This window comes from Anabrus simplex, chromosome 2 (assembly GCF_040414725.1).
Source record: "Anabrus simplex isolate iqAnaSimp1 chromosome 2, ASM4041472v1, whole genome shotgun sequence".
Taxonomy (NCBI): Eukaryota; Metazoa; Arthropoda; class Insecta; order Orthoptera; family Tettigoniidae; genus Anabrus; species Anabrus simplex.
In genome coordinates this window covers 312,333,629-312,354,731 of record NC_090266.1, presented here as the reverse complement: position 1 = coordinate 312,354,731, position 21,103 = coordinate 312,333,629, and the positions used below count along the sequence as shown (strand labels likewise).

Sequence of the window (21,103 nt, the reverse complement as noted above, 5' to 3'; positions counted from 1 at the left end):
AAATGCCATCCTGCGATAAATTTTCCCAAGCATCTTGCGTCTATTGATGTAATTCGTCAATGGATCTTGCAGGCTCTGGAGAACGTGTAAGTTCCAGCTTCATTATGTCCCATAGTCCGGCTCCATGGCTAAATGGTTAACGTGCTGGCCTTTGGTCACAGGGGTCCCGGGTTCGATTCCCGGCAGGGTCGGGAATTTTAACCTTAATTGGTTAATTTCTCTGGCACGGGGACTGGGTGTGTGTGTGTCGTCTTCATCATCATTTCATCCTCGTCACGATGCGTAGGTCGCCTATGGGCGTTAAATCAAAAGACCTGCACCTGGCGAGCCTGTCCTCGGACACTCACGGCACTACAAGCCATACGCCATTTCATTTCATTTCATTTCATTTCTTGTCCCATACATTTTCAACTGGCAAGAGATCCGCTGATCTTGCAGGGCAGGGAAGTAGTTGTTCACCACGTAGAGCATGTTCCATCACAGCTGCTTTATGTGGATGTGCATTGCCCTGCTGAAAAAGCACATTACCCTCCTCTCGAAGAAATGGCAGTAGCACGGAGACGAAGACGTGCAACGTAGCAGGCACTAGTTAAGTTACCCTGCAGAACACCAACTGCAACCACGAGCTGTAACTAATACTCCCCACACCATGAAGACTGGGGTTGCGACCTGGATGTCATGGACGAATACACTCTGAAATAGGCCGCTCACCAAGTCCATGCCGTACATGTGTACGTCCATCACTTGCATACAGACAGAACCTACACTCTGTCACTGAAGACAACAGAGCACCATTCACCTCTCCAGTCGAATCTTTCACGACACTAGGGTATCCGTGCTTACCGGTGTTGTGGTGTCAGTGGTAGCCTGTCCAGAGGTACATGCGATCATAATCCTGCTCCAAGCAGATGGTTCCCAATGGTCCTTGTTGACACAGCAGGTGCAATGTGTTACCGGATGTATTTTTTGGATGATGTTCGGTCGACCAAGACTGCTCACACAATACGTCGATCTTGACGTGCGTCTGTGCTACACTAATGTCCAGAGCCTGGTCTACGAGTTTGGAAATGTTCCACAGACCACTCCTGAAAGCAGCAACACACCACCAATACATTGTGCCCAACATGTGCAGCAATCCGTAGGTATGTCCATTCAGCTTCCCGTAAGCCAAAATGTGAAACAATTAAAATGGCTGCAAATGTTCAACAGCAGCACATACTCATCGGCGGGGCATGGTTGTACCCTAGAATGAATGTTGCAAATAATGTTCACCTCTAACCTCAGCAAAGTTACTGCCTGCAGTGTCAAAACAGAGCGCACACAGACAGGTCTCATGAGGATCATCTAAACGCCGATGTCCACGACAAATGAATCACTAACACAACAACTTCTCGGTATGCACATATTAAACCCTGGTGCCACTGAACACAGTAGTTGAGGATGTTGCAAGATTTATTTCTGGCAGTGTAAAATGGCAGTGCAATTTGAATAAACTCAAATGTCAAGTAAAAATCTGCAATGCCATATATTTAGGCCAATAAAAACAATTTCCACACCAGATTTCAAAAAAGAGAGCAATAATAATAATAATAATAATAATAATAATAATAATAATAATAATAATAATAATAATAATAAAACTGCAAGTACGATTCTAAAAGAGTTGGCATAGGCAGAAAATGCCGTACCAAAAATTACTGGTATAACAGGCAACCCATTAAATGCCCATTAAGAACCCCCATAATTTACAAAACAAATTTTATATGATGATGGCAACAACAAAAACAACAACTAGGGGAGAACTAAAACACCTAAGAGTAAACTACAGTGTGTCAATGACCTAACCAGAGCAGTGAGCGTGGCATGGCGGAAGGACAACGGACTGACTAGCCAGCTGGAATTACACCAACGCCAGAGTAACAGTACTGCAATAGCTTCCATTCTGTGCTAGAGTGGAGAGCAGTGAGGACGTCATTAAGGTAAGTTCCAAAATTAAAGTTTATAAGGATATAATTTTTTTTTTTTGCTAGTTGCTTTACGTTGCACCGACACAGATAGGTCTTATGGCGACAATGGGACAGGAGAGGACTAGGAGTGGGAAGGAAGCGGCCGTGGCCTTAATTAAGGTACAGCCCCAGCATTTGCCTGGTGTGAAAATGGGAAACCACGCAAAACGACTTTCAGGGCTGCCGACAGTAGGGTTCGAACCTACTATCTCCCGAATACTGGATACTGACCGCACTTAAGCGACTGCAGCTATCGAGCTCGGTGGGTGATATAAACAGAAATAAACATTAACGTTTATATATTTCTAATATATTTGAGTGTGACTTGATAGAATATGATGATCTTTCAAGAACTAAACATGTCATTCAAATTTAATTAAGTTCTTTCTTTTTCAGGTATAATTCTGTTACAATATGATTTCATTCTCAGATAATTTATAAATTTATTTATTCAAAATAAGTTTCGGCAGACTGAAGAACCTAACATTTATAAATTAACTGAGTTGTAAATGAAAAGAGTTGGCTTCAGATATCAGAAAAAAGCAGATGAACTAATCAATAATTTTGCCACTTATCAATGTCAGGCCGTTTTCTCCACTGTACACATAACCTGTTTAAATTATTGTTACTGTGCACTGCTGACAACAGAATACAGTATGTCATGACTAAACACCACTCGTTAGAAATGTGTTCTTGGATGCTCTTTCTGCAGTTCAAGTGGACCTATCACAGGAGACAGTCTGATGTAGACAGCTCACCCTGAGATCTTGGGAAGAACAAGGAAAAATCTACTACCATCCTGCATTTTTTAGAATTTATCTATTTCTACCAAAATGAACACCCCCCCATCAACTGCTAAGTATCAAAATAAGTATTGCTGGTATTACCTGCAACCATTAGTGTGTACAGTCCATTATATCTCCATAACCTAGTGCATGGTGACCAGTACAGGAAGGGAAAAAGCCAGCATCGAAATAGGTCAAGTAAAAATTGAGTGAGTGAAAGCTTTCAAGTATCTTAGCAGTGTTAAGACTGTTTTCAACACGCCTTCATGAATGTTAGAGAACAAAAAATAAAATATTTAGCAAACTCACTCGATAAAGTAAACCTCTCCTCGCTCAGTATATGCCTTTTCCCAATTTGGAGGAAGAGGTCCTAAATCTGACCTCAATGAATCCACTCCTTCTCCAGCATGAAAATAACTAGGAGGAGCACCAACCCCTGGTAGATGATCGGTTATATTTCCAGACCCTGCAAAATACAACATATATTAACTGAGAATAAAATATCACAAATATCACATTCCTGAACTAATTACATGCACTTTACAAGCAATCAGCTTGTAAAAAAAAATATCGAAAATTACTTATGGGACGCAGAATATACAATATAAGTTAACATTTGGGTAGAAACAAAACAAAAAATAATTATAAATGTAAAGATTCAAAGTGTGTGAAATGAAATAATAAATATTCCCCACTGCATCTGAAACAAAAGGAAATGATGATTATGATGATGCTTGGTGTTTAAACTTACAAGACAGAAAGTTAAAAATAATCCTAAAATCGATCCATTGACTAGAATTTAAAAAAAAATGAACAATGATTATAAACTTAACAATCAGTGGCTCTGACCCCCAATGCCCTACCTTCCCAAGCACTATCTTAAAACAACAGTATTACTGAACAAGGGACTGTCTTCAAAGCACAATCCAGAATCGATGATACATGTCGTCTAAAGAGCTCGAAAATCCAGGTCAACAGCCCCTCATAATGGTACTTATCGCCAGTAAAGTAGAACCATGGTATTTGCGATACTAATCAAAAGTAGTTCCCACTCCATAAAGGGCACATTATAGTCCTCTGAAGCATGCATGGCAAAACTGAGGTGATGACGTTCTGCCTTTCTCCTTCAGAGCGAGGAGAACACTATGGTAATTCCCGGAGCCAGCACATCCGCGAAATGGCTAGCTAGATGGTTAGCAATCGAGAGTGGTTCAGTGACGATACTGGCTGCAATGGAAATTCCAGGTACAGAAGATGAACCTTGGATACCCGAAATATGTCGAAGTTTAGTCCACGCTTGAGATGGAGTATGTGACGTCATAGACGAGACATATCTCTTCCATGAGACTTTCTTACTTTGGCGAATAAGAATTTGCAACTTTGCGCGAAGTTCTTTAAATGTTACCAAGTTGACCACAGTGGCCTGCCTACAATAGCGTTTATGAGCGCGACGGCATTCTTTCATGGCTGCTACAATTTCTTCGTTCCACCAAGGAACGAGTTTTTGGCGAGGAGTCCCTGAGAAGGAGGGAATGGACTCCTCAGCAGCAGCAAGGATAACTTGTGTTATATAAGTTATATCGCCATCTACAGTCCGCCTGGTCTTGTCATTAAAGATAGCAAGTGATTTGAACTTTGGCCAATCAGCATGTTCAAGAATCCATTGTGGAGGAGCCTCGACGGATTAATGTTTCAACAAAGTAAGAATAATGGGAAAAGGGTCAACTGTCACAGAGATCATCATGTGTATTCCACCCAAACAGCAGAACCAACCCTCGGCTGCATAGACGCAAGTCTATGAGAGAGTACGTGCCGTAACGTACACTGAAATGAGTTGGTTCTCCGTGTGTTCAAAACACATAAATCCAGCTCTGTTAATGTTTCCAACTCCCTTCCCCTGGGGCAAGGCGTTTCAGAACCCCATATGGGGTGATGAGCGATAAAATCAGCCAATAAAAAAAGGGAGGAGGAAGCTGATCTATAAGATCAGCGACATCAATTATGTTAAGAGGCTGGCCTGGTGGAAAACAAATGTTACACACTGTTGTTATCACATGCAGAGGTATCCGCACCACAAAAGTGTCCTTAGAGGAAACATTTCGCTATAGGTATCAAAACGAACAAAAATACCAACGCCACCGGACACCCGATGAGCATAATATCGTTCTATCGAGTATAGTCTGAAATTTATCAAGACTGTATGATGACCTGGATAGAAGTTTGTCTCCTGAATACAAACGATACTCGCTGCGAACTGACTAATGAGCTGACACAGCTCAGCAAGATGCCTGTCATAACAGTTACAATTCCAGTGTAACAGTGCCATAGTGTGGACTATAAAAAGAGTGTTAGGTTGTGAGCGACAAGATGCTCATAAACCGAAACACTATCATCATCTACATCCGTAGCTGTAGATGGCAGCTCGATGTCCATCCCGTCATCGACAGACGGCAGGGTTGACGCCCCGAACTTCGACGGTTTTCGGGAGTTGGAAGTTCCCCTACGAGGTGAGTGCACAGGTTTTGGAGCAGGAGTACATCCTAGCGCAGACTAATACCCTCCAGATGGAGGGCATAATTTCCCTTTCGCAGGGGAAGTGCGGGAGCGCCCGGTAGGGGCGTTCTTCTTCGCCGCCTTCTTTACGAGTTTAGACGGGCTGGGAGATGATTTCCCAGACCTGGTCGACGATGCCGCTTGCGCTTTCGCCCAACTCTTAGGGGAGGGAGACTTATACTTTCCTCCTTGCTGCGCCGGCTTAGAACTGCCAGCTGGCACAGACTTCTGGGTGGTCGAAGGTGGGGTGGTCCCCCCTTTGAGCTTTTACTCTTTGTGACTTTGCTCTGAGGAGCAACAGTCGCCTAGGGCGCACCGATCATCATGGGTAATGTCGTGAAAGACGAACCTGGGAGAGACTGAGCTATCATGCTGTAGTCGAGTGTACGGACAGGTGTATTTGTGGAATTAAACTTACGGCGCGCTTCCTGGTAGGAAAGACCATCCAGGGTCTTGATCTCCTGGATCTTCTTCTCACTCAGATATGCCGGACAATTCCGATCCCGAGGAGAATGAAGACCAGAGCAGTTACTGCACTTGTACAGAGTTGTGCACTCCTCCGCGCCGTGAGCTACTCATCCACATGTACCACACACAGACTGATTCGAACGAGATACCGATGTCCGAATCTCTGGCATTGATAGCATCGCATAGGAGGTGGGATGTACGGCCTCACATCACAACGATAAGCTGTTACCTTGACCTTCTCTGGTAACACTGACAACTTGAAAGAGACAATGAAGGCACCAGTGGCAACGTTTTCATCGTTGACCTTGTGCGTAATGCGCCGGACGTGTGTCTTCCATCAACTCGTCGTCAGTGTTCAAAATAAGGTCGCGGTGAAAGATGACTCCGCAAACCAGATTCAAGGATTTGTGCTCCTCCACTCTGACGGGGATTTCGCCAAAGTGGTCGCACTTAAGCAACTGATCGGCTTGCAGTGCTGCACGAGTCTTCAAAAGCAAACTACCATTGCACGTTTTCTTGACATCCTCATGTTCGCCGTAGACGTCTTCAATGTGTCTACTAAAAAGGATCGATTTTACCAACTAGAGGAAAGAATTTTCTGGATGTGGTGCTGGTAAAACCAGGTGATCTCCATAGAGAAACCAAAGTAATAGATGGTATTACTGATCACGAAACTGTTCTTGTTGTAGTTAAAAATAAATGTGATATAAAGGAAGGTCTTAAAAGTAGGACTATTAGGCAGTACCACATGGCTGATAAAACAGGCATGAGGGAGTTTTTAAAAAGTAACTATGATCGGTGGAAAACGGTAAATACAAATGTAAACAGACTCTGGGATGAGTTTAAAGCAATTAATGAGGAATGTAAAAAATTGTTTGTAGCTTTAAGGGTGGTAAGGAATGGTAAAGATCCACTATATTATAACGGAGAAGTAAAGAGACTAAGAAGGAGGTGCAGGTTGGAAAGAAAGAGAGTTAGAAATGGCTGTGGAAGTAAGGAGAAATTGAAGGAACTTACGAGGAAATTGAATCTAGCAAAGAAGTCGGCAAAGGATAACAAGATGGCAAGCATAATTGGCGTTCATACAAATCTTAGTGAAAAATGGGAGGGTACGTATGGGTACTTTAAGGCAGAAACAGGTTCAAAGGAGGACATTCCAGGAATTATTAATGAACAAGGGGAATGTGTATGCGAGTATCTTCAAAATGCAGAAGTATTCAATCAGTAGTGTATGTACAGATTTTTTGTCAGAAGGATAATTTCCAGATAGAGGTGACTAATACTAGAGATGTATTAAAATTTACTTATTATAACAATGACATTTACAGTAAGATACAAAAGTCGAAAAGTAGAAAAGCAGCTTGAATTGATAAGGTTTCAGGGGATATAAAAAAGACAATGGGCTGTGTATAAAGGAAAGGGTGATGGACATAAAGCTGAAAATTACAGGTCAGTCAGTCTGACATGCATTGCATGCAAGCTTTGGGAAAGCATTCTTTCTGATTATATTATAGCGTGTTCGATAAAAAGCAGTTCGTGTTTAGGAAAGGTTATTCCACTAAAGCTCAACTTGTAGGATTAGAGCAAGATACAGCAGATATCCTGGATTCAGGAGGTCAAATGGACTGTACCGCGATTGACCTATCTAAGGCATTTGATAGGGTAGATCATGGGATACTGGCAAAATCAAATGCAACTAGACTAGACAAAAGAGTGACTGAATGGGTGGCTATATTTCTAGAAGATAGAAACTCAGAGAATTAGAGTAGGCAAATCTTTTTTTTTTTTTGTTTTGCTAGTTGACGTCGCACCAACACAGATAGGTCTTATGGCGACGATGGGACAGGAAAGGGCTAGGAGTGGGAAGGAAGCGACCGTGGCCTTAATTAAGGTACAGCCCCAGCATTTGCCTGGTGTGAAAATGGGAAACCACGTAAAACCATTTTCAGGGCTGCCGACAGTGGGATTCGAACCTACTATCTCCAATACTGGATACTTGCCGCAATTAAGCGACTGCAGCTATCGAGCTCAGTAGGCAAATCTTTATCTGACCCTGTAATAATTAAGAAAGGGAATTCCTGAATGTTTTCTTATATATATAAATGATATGGGTGAACAAGTGGAATCAGAGAGAAGACTTTTTGCGGATGAGGTTATTCTGTATAGAGTAATAAATAAGTTACAAGATTGTGAGCAACTGCAAAATGATCTCAATGTTGTGAGATGGACGATACGCAATGCTATGATCATTAACGGGGTTGAAAGTCAGGCTGTGAGTTTCACAAATAGGGAAAGTCTTCTTAATTTAAATTGCTGCGTTGCTGGGGTGAAAGTTCCTTTTGGGGATCATTGTAAGTACCTAGGGTTTGGGAAAGATCTCCATTGGGGTAATCACATAAATATGACTGCAAATATAGGGTACAGATCTCTGCACATAGTTATGAGGGTATTTAGGGGTTGTAGTAAGGATGTACGCACAGATAGCACATAGTGTAGTTCACTTTTGAAGTTCTCCGCTTAACATCAGCTGTATCCTCACGTAATCTATCAATTAGTATTGCAAGTGATAGTGATTGTTGATAAGTGTAACGGCACCGTCCTGAGTGAACATCATGGCTCTGAAGGAAGTACAGTAGAAGGTATCTTCATTTGAAAAGTGAATGAATGAACGAATGAATGAATGAGTTTCTGAAACGACTGGAACAAGCAAACTTGGCTGCAGGCAGGGACACCAACCGCATGGAACAATTGGACGCTCTGCACTCGGACTACCGTGAATTCAGGCATCTATAAGTGCTGAGCTTGAAACCATCAAGCAAGAACACTCAGCACTTCAGCTGAAATGTAACCAGCAAGACGATATTCTGGACGCTCAAGAGCAATACTCCAGGAGGAATTGCCTTTTTCACGGTGTTAGTGAGTGTCCTAATTAGAATACAGCTGTAAAGGTTCTAAGGAGAAGGAGAAGGAGAAACTGAACAAAGAACTCACAATGGCCAGCATTGACAGGTGTTACAGACTTAGAGGTCGTAGAAGGACAATGGCAGACGCAGTGGCTAATGGGAAAATACGTATTATAGTGAAAATTGTTAGGTACCATGAGCATGAATCTGTGTGGCGTGCTAAGCAGGTTCTAAAGGGTACTCAACTGTTATTAACAGAGGCTCCTACTCCGACGAGGAAGGAGATGCTACACAAAGCCAGGGAATGTATGCAGAGGCGAGCTTAGTCACAAGATGGTTGTGTGATTTTAATAGATTGTGGCGGTAAAAAATATTTTGTGAATACACCTGCTGAACTAGATTCTGTTCTACATAGCCTTGGTGCTGAGATGAACTAATTAGTCCACAATGGCTGTATTATATTGTAGTAATCCTAGGATAGGTTTATATTATAGTGCGTGTGCCTTAACTCAGTTAATTTTTATGTTTTGTGAGTGTTTTAGTGCAAGTGCAAGTTGGCAATATATCTATAGAGATACGAAGGTAAGAAACATGCTTTCTCTCCTGGCTAATGCCTTTATTAGAGTACTGTTATACTCCCCCAAAGTGCAGCAATGACCTTCAGCTAGACAGTGGATATGCTCCTTCCCCTTCCCCACCCTCGCAGGACTTGCTCCATTCCCTCCCGTCGCTTTGTATAGGTCTTTTCTGCTGGGATGGCGGGCAGCCTACATGCTGTCAGGGGAAACGGGGAGCTTGGAGCCGACCAATCCAGCACGACGTGAGAGGGCGTTAAGGGAAAGAGACAGAGGCCGCCATTACAACGTTGCCAAGAGTGCTCGCGTGCACATTAAAGTTGTGTTGAAATCCACATAACTCTGAAATACAGAGCTTCGTTTGCTATAGTTCGAGTATGGCCTGTGGATGAATTTTATTATTTTTATTTATTTATTTTATTTTTATTTATTCATTTGCTTTTATTATTTTATTATATCTTCGATGTAGTATGATACGAGTTAATTAATAATGCATATAGCAAGTGCATTGACAACAGACCGAAAAAAATTTGTTCTAAATTACAGAGTTACACAACACATTTTATTACTTTCTTATTTTCTTACTTCACCTTACCTTATTCCAGCTGAAGTATCCGTGTTACAGCACTCCGACACTGTCACCGGAAATATCCTCGTCACTCGACTCCTCGCGGTGGCTATCATCTCGCAAATTTATGATATCATCCCTGACTGTGTTCAATACCACGAACACTTCTGAAATCGTCCTCTTGAAATTTTTCAGTACGTGACACACAAGCCTTCAACTCCTGTTCGGTTACTTTAACCAGCTACTCTTCCATTAAAGATTGGACATCACCTAGTTTGAACATTTTGTTCCTTTTCCCTACAGCTGTTTTAACGTTTCCCCAAAAAAGCTCTATGGGGTTATATTGACAGTGATAGGGTGGCAGGAGAACAACGGTATGACCCATTCTGACAGCAAGTGAGTCAATTTTATACATTTTTGCCTTTGGCTTGACTAGTTTCACAAAAGACAACAGTTCAACTCTGTTGTGATTGCTGTCATGAGGAATATTCCTAGCGGATAACCACGATATAATATCAGCTTTTCGTGCGTCCATTGTAGGGATTCATTCTAGCTGTACCGAATGGTAGCTGGCATTGTCCAACACAATCACTGCGTCTTTGATGTTCCTTCCGTCAAGAGCGTCTAAAAACTTCAAAAACCACTCTCTAAAAACCATAGCGTTCATATCAGTGTAGTAGTCATCACTGGTCCATTTCACCTTTGGCCTGAAAACCAATTTACATTTGTGTAGAAAATCAGTGTGACTGGAACCTATGTGACAATAATTCATCCACCTTCCCCACAGGATATTTCAAACCTCCTGTACCCTCTTTATCTTGCCAGATTTTCACTGGAGCGGAATTCTGATGAATGTAAAAACTCATCTAAATAAAATATATGAGGTGAAGAATTCTTATTTATCAGAAGATGCATTTTTCTCAAAAACGTTACTGTGGCTGTTACTTTTTTTTTTTTTTTTTTGCTTTACGTCGCACCGACAGATAGGTCTTATGGCAACGATGGGACAGGAAAGGGCTAGGGGTGGGAATGAAGCGGCCGTGGCCTTAATTAAGGTACAGCCCCCAGCACTTGCCTGGTGTGAAAATGGGAAACCACGGAAAAACATTTTCAGAGCTGCCGACAGTAGGGTTCGAACCTACTATTTCCCAAATACTGGATACTGGCCGCACTTAAGCGATTGCAGCTATCGAGCTCGGTCTGGCTGTTACTAGATCGGTCGGCTTTCCCCATTAAAGTCTTCTCCCGTCATTCTTTTTTTATACTTGAACCACATAGACCTCAGTATGCTCCACAATGAAGTAACCCCCCTTATTTAAATTTTATCTCTCTTCCTAAATCACCACGTAATTTGTTCAGTGTCAGGTAAATACGTAATAACTGAGTAGAGTTCTTATTACATCTTTATGGAATTCGTCGATCGCCTTTGTTATACAGTTCCTTTTGATTCGTTTGCGCGGTGATTGAAATGAGATGCGAAAAGATGACTGGGTACTGTCTTTTCCTTCCTTTACACTACGCTAAACAGTTCAGTACTAACTTGACAAGCTTCCGACACTCTCTACAGCACTTTATACACACTGACTAAAGGACCATTGTTTTCTGCTTCCTTTTGAAAATATTCATGAACATTGCTAACCATTTTCCTACCCTGGCTCCTTATCACCTTCCTCTTTGCCACTGTAAGATATATAGTGCAGTTATTACATACAACAACATAGCGAAGCAAATAGAAACAATACAATACAAAAAACTATCGTCACATCACATGCCACGAACACGCTAATCAAAGAATGCAGTAACGGACACGGCAATATTTACTCATAAAACATGAATATTCCTAAAACAAACTCGTCAAACAATCTCTTTGTAATACCTACACGCACACTGTAAGACTACCCGGCAACACAGCAGTTCGTAGAGCGAAGTGAGCGTGGCAAATTCCCCGGGCGACTGAGTAGTTCTCAGTGCCACCACTAGGCGATCTTTTGTCTGATTGGGAAGCAACATACTGCCCGCACTCCACTTCCCCTCACAGCATGTAGGCTGCCCGCCATCAGAGCAGAAAAGACCTATAACACGCTAGAAAATGTATTTATGACTAAACCCCATTCTTTGAACTGCATTAATACAAATTCAGTCTGTCCCTGCCCATATTGATGAGCTTGGAGCTCCCCTTCAAGACAGCAACGTGCATGTTGCTGGAGTGAGTGAAACTTTGTTATGGAAGACCATTCCTAGTAGCATGGTTGATATAAACGGATATCATCTATACAGGCATGACAAGAGTTGACAGGAGAGGAGGAGTAGCTTTATACTGTAGAGACTATATCAGTTGTAAACAGATGATGATGCTGGTTGTTGTTTAAAGGGGCCTAACACCAAGGTCATCAGCCCCTAATGGTACGAAATGAGACAAAATGTAATGACAAATTAGAAGTCCAAAATCCTCCACTGACCAGAATTCAAAACACGAGGATGAAGAATGAATGGATTGATATGAATTTAAAACAATCAGTGGATCCGACCCGCAATGCCTCACATTCACAGAAACTGACGTAAAACAATAGTATTACTGACCAAGGGACTGCTTCTATAGCACAATACTGAATCAATGATCCTTGTCGCCTAAAGGGGTCCAAAATCCAAGTCATCGGCCCCTCATAATGGTACTTATCGCTAGGAAAGTAGAACCATCATATTTGTCATGTTGCAGTACTAATCAAAAGTAGCGCAGACTTGCGATATTCCACACACTATGGTATTACTCAGAGATAATGAAATTTGCACATGTAACACAGACCTATGGTGTTTTGCATATTGTGGCACAATTTACAGGCAACGCAACCCTATGGTGTTCATCACATAAGTGTACTAACCACAGGGACTCCTACTATCCTGTGGTGTTCCTCATATAGTAGCTACTAATCATAGGCAAGCCAGAACCATGGTGTCGTTCATATAGTGGTACTAATCACAGGTACTGTAAAAGCCGCAGCGCACTCTGCTGCTACTAATCACCAACCTATTTTGTACCTAACATAGTGGTACTACGCACAAGTAAAAGGGACTCATGGTGTTCCCCGCGTCGTGTTACTAATTACAAGTAGTCTCATGGTTCTAATTCGATCATTCCTTGGTTGCCCCTTTCAGTCTCCCCTTACGACAGGCAGGGGATACCGTGGGTGTATCCTTCGCCTGCGTCCCCCACCCACAGGGGGTAGAGAGAGAGAGAGAAAGAAGAAAAAAAGGAAGGGATCCGTCACTTTGAAAAATGAAGTAGCGGACGAAGAAAGGCAAGGGCCACAAAGAGCGGGAAAATGAAAGACTCCCTAGGCCTCGAATGATCTAATACCATTGGGGTCGGAAAAGAACAAGAGTTGACTAAGGAAGGTCGAACAGGATAGATGAAAGTAAGGAGCCTGGCATAAGTAAGTGGAAGCAATGTCAGAACTCAGCTAAGGGCGAGACATCCGCTCCATGGGAGCTGAGTATAACGTTGAGTTAAAACTGTACTCTTATTTCGTGCAAAATGCTGCTATTTGGCATGTAAATAACGAAATAACAACAAAGACGGTAACGATGGATCGTTACCATGTCAGTTTTTGCAGGACCCATGGGTACAGATAGACCGTTACCTTGATAGCATAAGGGTTAAAATCCCTTTATCTAAATCAGACTGCTTTACAACTCTCTAGCTCTTACCTCACAAACCGCAGACAAGTCGTTATAAGTAACAAGACTTCTCAATGGGCAATAAAACACACGGGAGTACCTCAAGGTTCTGTGCCTGGACCATTGCTTTTTCTACTGTGCATGAACGACATAGTATCTTGATTGAAATATTGAGATTATATATACGTGGATGACCTTGAAATATATTATCACACAAAACTGGGAGTTATTCGTATAGCAACTGACAGAATGAATGTTGACTTAAAAATATATCATCATATGCTTGTGAAAACTCTATTAATAAAACCTCCAAGACAAAAGCCATTATAGTTGGACAATCAAAATTAATAAACATGACGAAGTCCTTAGATATCCCTTCACTCACTCTATCTGGTACCAAAATTCTATATGAAAGTTCGGTAAATAATCTTCGTGTTGTTATAAATTAAAACCTAAATTAGAACGAACATGTCACACGTATCTGTAACAGAGTATATGCCACACTCCATCTTCTGAAATACCACTGTAACATTTTACCATTAAATATGATAGTCAGGCTTATAAAATCATTAGATCTCCCTTTATTCTATTACTGTGATGCTGGATTCACAGATACTACGAAAGAACAAATTAGAAAGCTACGAAGGACCACAAATTCCCGCATCAGATTTATATTTTTGTTATGCTACGACACTCATGTCACACCTTATTACAAGCAACTTTCCCTCCTGAAATTTGATGAACTAAGAAATCTTCATGTAGCCATGTTGGTGTTCAGAGTGCAAACTGGGAGAACTCCCCAGTATCTGTCATCAAGCTTTACATTCCTTTCCTATTTTCACCAGTATAATACAAGGTCTGTTACTACACTTGTCATTCCCTTTAGCAGGTCAGCTACCTATAATCCACCATTTATTGCGACGGGAACTAGATTATGGAACTCTGTTCCAAATAACATCCACAGCAATAACTCACTAGAGTGTTTCAAGTCTTCCTGCAAAAGGTACCTCTTAGATGCATACACCAACTCGCTCGTGTGTGTGTGTGTGTGTTTTTTTGATTGATTTAGTTAATTTTCTTTAAAATTAATTTAACCTTAGTTTTTATTAAATTTTGTTTAGTACTTTGACAAATGGTATGTACATATTGGTATAATTATGTTGCATTTATTTTGAATTTATATAGCAAATTAGTTTATTTTAAAATATATAATATTCTCCACAATTTTTCTCTACAATTATGTGGTTAAGTGTAAGAGAGGACCATGAGTCCTAACTTCGCCACCACTAAAGACAAGTAAGTAAGTAAGTAAGTAAGTAAGTAAGTGAATTAACAAATAAAAAAGAGAGTATATAAGTCTCTGATAAGACCCCAACTAGAGTATGGTTCGCCCGGCTAAGTGGCTCAGACGGTTGAGGCGCTGGCCTTCTGACCCCAACTTGGCAGGTTCGAACCTGGCTCAGTCCGGTAGTATTTGAAGGTGCTCAAATACGTCAGCCTCGTGTCGGTAGATTTACTGGCACGTAAAAGAACTCCTGCAGGACAAAATTCTGGCACCTCGGCGTCTCCGGAAACCGTATAAAAGTCGTTAGTGTGACGTAAAGCAAAAAACATTATTATTAGAGTACGGTTTCAATGTATGGGACCCTCACCAGGATTACTTCATTCAAGAACTGGAAAACATCCCAACAAAAGCAGTTAGATTTCTTCTGGGCGATTTCCAACAAAACAGTAGTATTACAAATATGTTGTAAAGTTTGAGCTGGGAAGGCTTGGGAGAAAGGAGATGAGTTGCTTGACTAATTGATATGTGATATCGATGTTGATTCCCATAGGGAATCTGAAATATTTGTCCCGAATGAGTAAATTTATAATACCAATATAAATGGTCCGTTATTGGATATTATGTGCTAGGTTGGGCTCATCAGTTGGTACCTACCAAGACGCTGGCTAGTGCATACCATGGAGGCCACTGCATAGGCCACTTGGAGCCACCAGCCGTGCCAATGCACTATGAGAGACTTTGTCTCTTACCAAAAATTGATGCCTGCTTGGCATAGGCCAAAAGGCAGAAGTATTCAGTCGACAGTATGTAAAGATTGTTGGTTACAAGGATAATATCCAGACAGAGGAGGAGACTAATGCGAAAGAAGTATTCAAATTTACATAAATGACATTTACAATAGGATACAAAAGTTGAAGGCTAGAAAAGCGGCTGGAATTGATAAGATTTCTGGGGATATACTAAAGACAATGGGTTGGGACATAGTACCATATCTTAAGTACTTATTTGATTATTGTTTGCTTGACGGAGCTATACCAAATGAATGGCGAGTTGCTACACTAGCCCCTGTGTATAAAGGAAAGGGTGATAGACATAAAGCTGAAAATTACAGGCCAGTAAGTTTGACATGCATTGCATGTAAGCTTTGGGAAGGCATTCTTTCTGATTATATTAGACATGTTTGTGAAATTAATAACTGGTTTGATAGAAGGCTGGTTCGATAGAAGAATGTTTTAGGAAAGGTTATTCAACTGAAGCTCAACTTGTAGGATTCCAGCAAGATATAGCAGATATCTTGGATTCAGGAGGTCAAATGGACTGTATTGCGATTGACCTATCTACAGCATCTGATAGGGTGGATCATGGGAGACTACTGGCAAAAATGAGTGCAATTGGACTAGACAAAAGAGTGACTGAATGGGTTGCTATATTTCTAGAAAATAGATCTCAGAGAATGAGAGTAGGCAAAGCTTTATCTGACCCTGCTATAATTAAGAGGGGAGTTCCTAAAGGAAGTATTATTGCACCTTTATGTTTTCTTATATATCTCTAAATGATATGAGTAACAAAGTGGAATCAGAGGTAAGGGTTTTTGCAGATGATGTTATTCTGTACAGAGTAATCAATAAGTAACAAGATTGTGAGCAACTGCAACGTGACCTCGATAATGTTGTGAGATGGACAGCAGGCAATGGTATGTTGATAAATGGGGTTAAAAGTCAAGTTGTGAGTTTCACAAATAGGAAAAGTCCTCTCAGTTTTAATTACTGCGTTGATGGGGTGAAAGTTCCTTTTGGGGATCATTGTAAGTATCTAGGTGTTAATATAAGGAAAGATCTTCATTGGGGTAATCACATAAACGGGATTGTAAATAAAGGGTACAGATCTCTGCACATGGTTATGGGGGTGTTTAGGGGTTGTGGTAAAGAAGTAAAGGAGAGGGCACATAAGTCTCTTGTAAGACCCCAACTAGAGTATGGTTCCAGTGGATCAGACATTCACCAGGATTACCTGATTCAAGAACTGGAAAAATCCAAAAAGAAAAGCAGCTCGATTTGTTCTGGGTGATTTCTAAAAAAAGAGTATCCTTATAAAAATGTTGCAAAGTTTGGGCTGGGAAGAATTGGGAGAAAGAAGACGAGCTCCTCAACTAAGTGGTATGTATTAAATAACACTAGAATGTTTATATTGTTCTCCCACCTATTCAATACAATACAATCTTAAAAGTTAGGACTTTGTCCTTATCAAAATATTAGCATAAAATTAATACGTTGGATGGTACATGTTTCGCCTGTCAATAGTAGGCATCATCAGCCATTTTTTACCTTATGAATAGATCAGGTACCTGACTGGGAATGACTTATGAATACTGTTAAAAACTATATCTTGTAAAATGGACTGGAGATCATTAAACAACTAATACAAAATAAAATGTGGTATACTATTAATTAACAACATTGTGTTAATATTTGAGTCTAAAAGCATGACAATCATTTGAAGATTACAACACTGATATTAAAAGATATTATAATGAAGATGAAAATCAGAAAGCACATTCCATTTGATTGTCAAAGGGCGTGTCGTACCATCCAATGTATTAATTTTACGTTAATATTTTGATAAGGACAAAGTCGTAACTTTTAAGATTGTATTGTATTGAATAGGTGGGAGAACAATATAAACATTCTAGTGTTATTTAATACAAATACTTTCAATACAGACCCAAAAATAATTTTTATCACATGTAATAAGTGGTATGTTCCGAACTGTCAGCGGAGAGATAGCATGGAATGACATTAGTAGAAGAATAAGTTTGAGTGGCATCTTTAAAAGTAGGAAAGATCACAATATGAAGATAAAGTTGGAATTCAAGAGGACAAATTGGGGCAAATATTCATTTATAGAAAGGGGAGTTAGGGATTGGAATAACTTACCAAGGGAGTGATGTTCAATAAATTTAGAATTTCTTTGAAGCCATTTAAGAAAACAACAGATAGGGAATCTGCCATCTGGGCGACTGCCATAAATTTCGATCAGTATTCATAGAGTGAAAAGGACATGCGGTTAAATTTTCCTATGAATATTATCATATTCACAAAGGCGCACACATGGCATGCTGTCGATTGTGTACATTGATTTATTTACAAATTATATACACATTAATAAATGCACTTCAAATTTACCACCATCTTGAACTCAATCGACTACCACATTAGCATGTCAACCAACTACGTAATACTTGACAAGATCACATGTGGTACCAACACAACATAACCACTTCAACGGCAAAACCACAACACGAGTTCACATACTTAACTCGACTACCGACACCCACTATCAACTCCACTAAAAAACTCAAGACCATCTTTTATATACCTTGCCTGGCCAGGCTTCCAGAAAAGTATGACACAACAGGTTTCTTATATCTTCGCGAGTCTCCAATAACCTATATACAAATGAATATAACATGCTGTAAAGCTCGAGTGACAGAGGTGCGTTGTTCTAGACCCTTACCCTGGGTTACACAACATTACATCGGATTTATACATCATATTTACAGGTAATAACAAATTATATACTGTTAATTACGTGCTCTTATATTAAATAAAGTCGTATTAATAAACATACAGCAGAAGTATCGTGACATAACCTCACGTGCTTTGTTACACAAGACAGATCATACAACACACAAATAATAAATTATATGACCACGATTTATAACAAATAAAGTCCGTACTGACAACCTGCCATACATAATTACGTAAATAATAATGTAGGATGCTAAAAGGTTTGTTTTTTCCACCTATTCAATACATATAAATTTTATAAATTAGGAATTTATTATTGATTCCACTTGAGACATGTTTCGCCCTTCATTGAAGGCATCATCAGTCAAAATATCACCTCAAGGTAAAAAATCAGCTAACTGGTTAGTAGTTGACATGTACAAATTAATACATATTATTAATACAATTACAAAAATTAAGTATGGGAAATAGTTGTACAAAAGTGATGGTTGAACATATAGGTTTATAGATGAAAAGTCAGCATCAATGCCTAAAATTAACATAGTAGAGTTTGGCAGTGGTGTTCTGGAGAAACAGTTGACGCAATCATAGGAAAAAAAAAAAAGTTTAAAAATATTTACATTATAACAATTAAGGGAGAAAGGGTGTAGTGTTCGGCGTTAATGTTTGTAACCAAAAATTAATGTCAAAGGTTGGTAACTATATAGTATTTCCATTGTTCAATTGAACAGTTGAGATAAAGTTTTAAAATATTTACATTATAACATTCAGCGTAAATGCTTGTAATAAAAACTAATGTCAATAGTTGGTAACTATATAGTAATTACATTATCTAATTGAATAGTTGAGAATTACAATTATATACATAATTACACAAGAGCAGCTGGTGTGCAAGGATAAAATATTTTTTTCAGTACCAAGTGCGTCCTGATGTTTTAGAGGTTGGAAGAAGGATTTAGCATTGACATTTCAGAAATATGTAGAGCAGTTTATTTTAGTTAAAATCACCGGGGGTAGGGAAATATTTCATAGCCAAATGAGGTTTTATAGGCATCAAGCTGAAAGTTTTCCAGTTGCAGCGCCGAGATCAGTACGGAGACTGGTCAGTGTGGATGGAGATTCATGGGTATTCGGTGCGTTTGAACGGCAACAATGGTGACAGTTATTCGTGGGTAATTGCTAATTGGGAAAATGTTGCGGGTTGAAACTTTCGCTTATTCTTTTAGTTGACTTCTGTAGCATCGAATGTGACGTGAAGACATCGGTGTGAAATGCCGGTGAGACAAATTGATATTGTTCCGTGGAATAAAGTATAGCGGACGTCGGGATGGAGTTATTGTTCTTTACTGGTCTGGTGAGATAGAATAGAGTAGCTTGATTTGTGAACTGCTGTGGAGAGATTAGAATGTATACGGCAACTGCAGAGTCAGAGCGTTAAAGCTGGGGTGAGGCATCTTCTCATTCTGACTGCGAAGAGGAGCCGTAGTGGCACGCCATATTTGTGCCTATGTGCGCTGGGTTCCGGCGTGTTGTTGAAAGTTGTATTGTATGAAGTGGAAGTTATCTGTAATTGAGATGTTAATAGTATTAGTTAGTGTGTAAGAAAGGTTTATGGTAAGTAATGAAGAGTGAATGTTATGTTACATACCTGATGTGTCGCTGAGAGGTAATTGTTGATGAGTATTGGTGGACTATGAAGGAGGCTCAGTCGGTAATACGCACATGCGGTTAGCATTGGCGGCGGGAGGGGTGGAGAGCTTTGGGGGGGAGGGGCATGGGCGTAGTCATGCGCAAAGGTGAGCTGTCAGAATAGAGGAAGGTAGAGTGGAGGGGCGAGCTTGTTGTGTATTGGGAGTGCAGGTTGATGTAGTGTTGGTATTATAAAAAGAGGGGGGGGGGGGGTATAAGGAACCGAAAGTTACGCGGATAATATTGATGCCTATTTGTTAATGTGATGAATGTTATTTGCTTGTGTTGGGTGTTGTATTGTTTTTGAAGGTCGAGTGGTTCTTATTTCTCGTGTTGTATCGGTGGGGTCGTGGTGGAGGGGGAGGTGCTTGGGTGGGAGGATGTGTGGGCTTGCTGTCGTTGTGTGTGGGGGAATTGGTCGGAAAGGGGGAGGTGGGGGGTAGGGGGGTAATTGTCGACGTGCTGGGTGAGTTAGTTAATGTGGTATTGAAGATTTTAGACAAGTTGTTGCCTTGAAAATTTATTTTTTGTAGTAAGGTGGGAATTTGTTCATAAAGGGGGTTTTTTAAATCTATTATCTCGTTGAGGTTTTTATCTTTGTTGAAGTGTTGGTCTAGAAGATGTATAGGTTCTCAAACTCAGTCATTAGTTTGCCTTTCTCGACTTTTTTTAGGATTGTTAAGTCTTGTTCTATTGTGGTGAAGTGGTGGCCAGTGTCCCTCATGTGGGTGCTCATTGCGGAAAATTTATTATGTTTTTGGGCATTGTAGTGTTCTAAATAACGGGTTTGGAAGCTTCGACCAGTTTGTCCGATGTACGAGGAGTTGCATTGTGAACAGGTGATTCTGTAAATACCTGAGCCCGCGTAGTGGTTTTTTCTTGGGTTGACAGAGTTCTGGTTGAAAAATATGTTCTGGTTCGTGTTCTGCGTTTTGAAAGCAATGCTGACTTCGTGCTTTTTTTAGGGGGTTGGCTATCTGGTGGATGATTGGATTAGTGTATGTGAAAGTTGCGTATTTGTGTTTATTGGGTGTTATTGGGGAAAGATTTGTTGTTAATTTTAGTTTTA

The 21,103-nt window shown here is 40.4% G+C and overlaps 1 protein-coding gene across 4 annotated transcripts in view; it reads right to left on the bottom strand.

Annotated features, from left to right (window-relative positions):
* Magi (membrane associated guanylate kinase, WW and PDZ domain containing protein magi) overlaps nt 1-21,103 on the bottom strand; it is a 670,891-nt gene that overhangs the window by 473,731 nt on the left and 176,057 nt on the right. For all 4 annotated transcript variants that reach the window (XM_068226155.1, XM_067140637.2, XM_068226156.1 and 1 more), the window contains one exon: nt 3,101-3,257. In XM_068226155.1, coding sequence (XP_068082256.1) covers nt 3,101-3,257 — 157 coding nt within the window. The remainder of the gene's footprint in view (nt 1-3,100; nt 3,258-21,103) is intronic.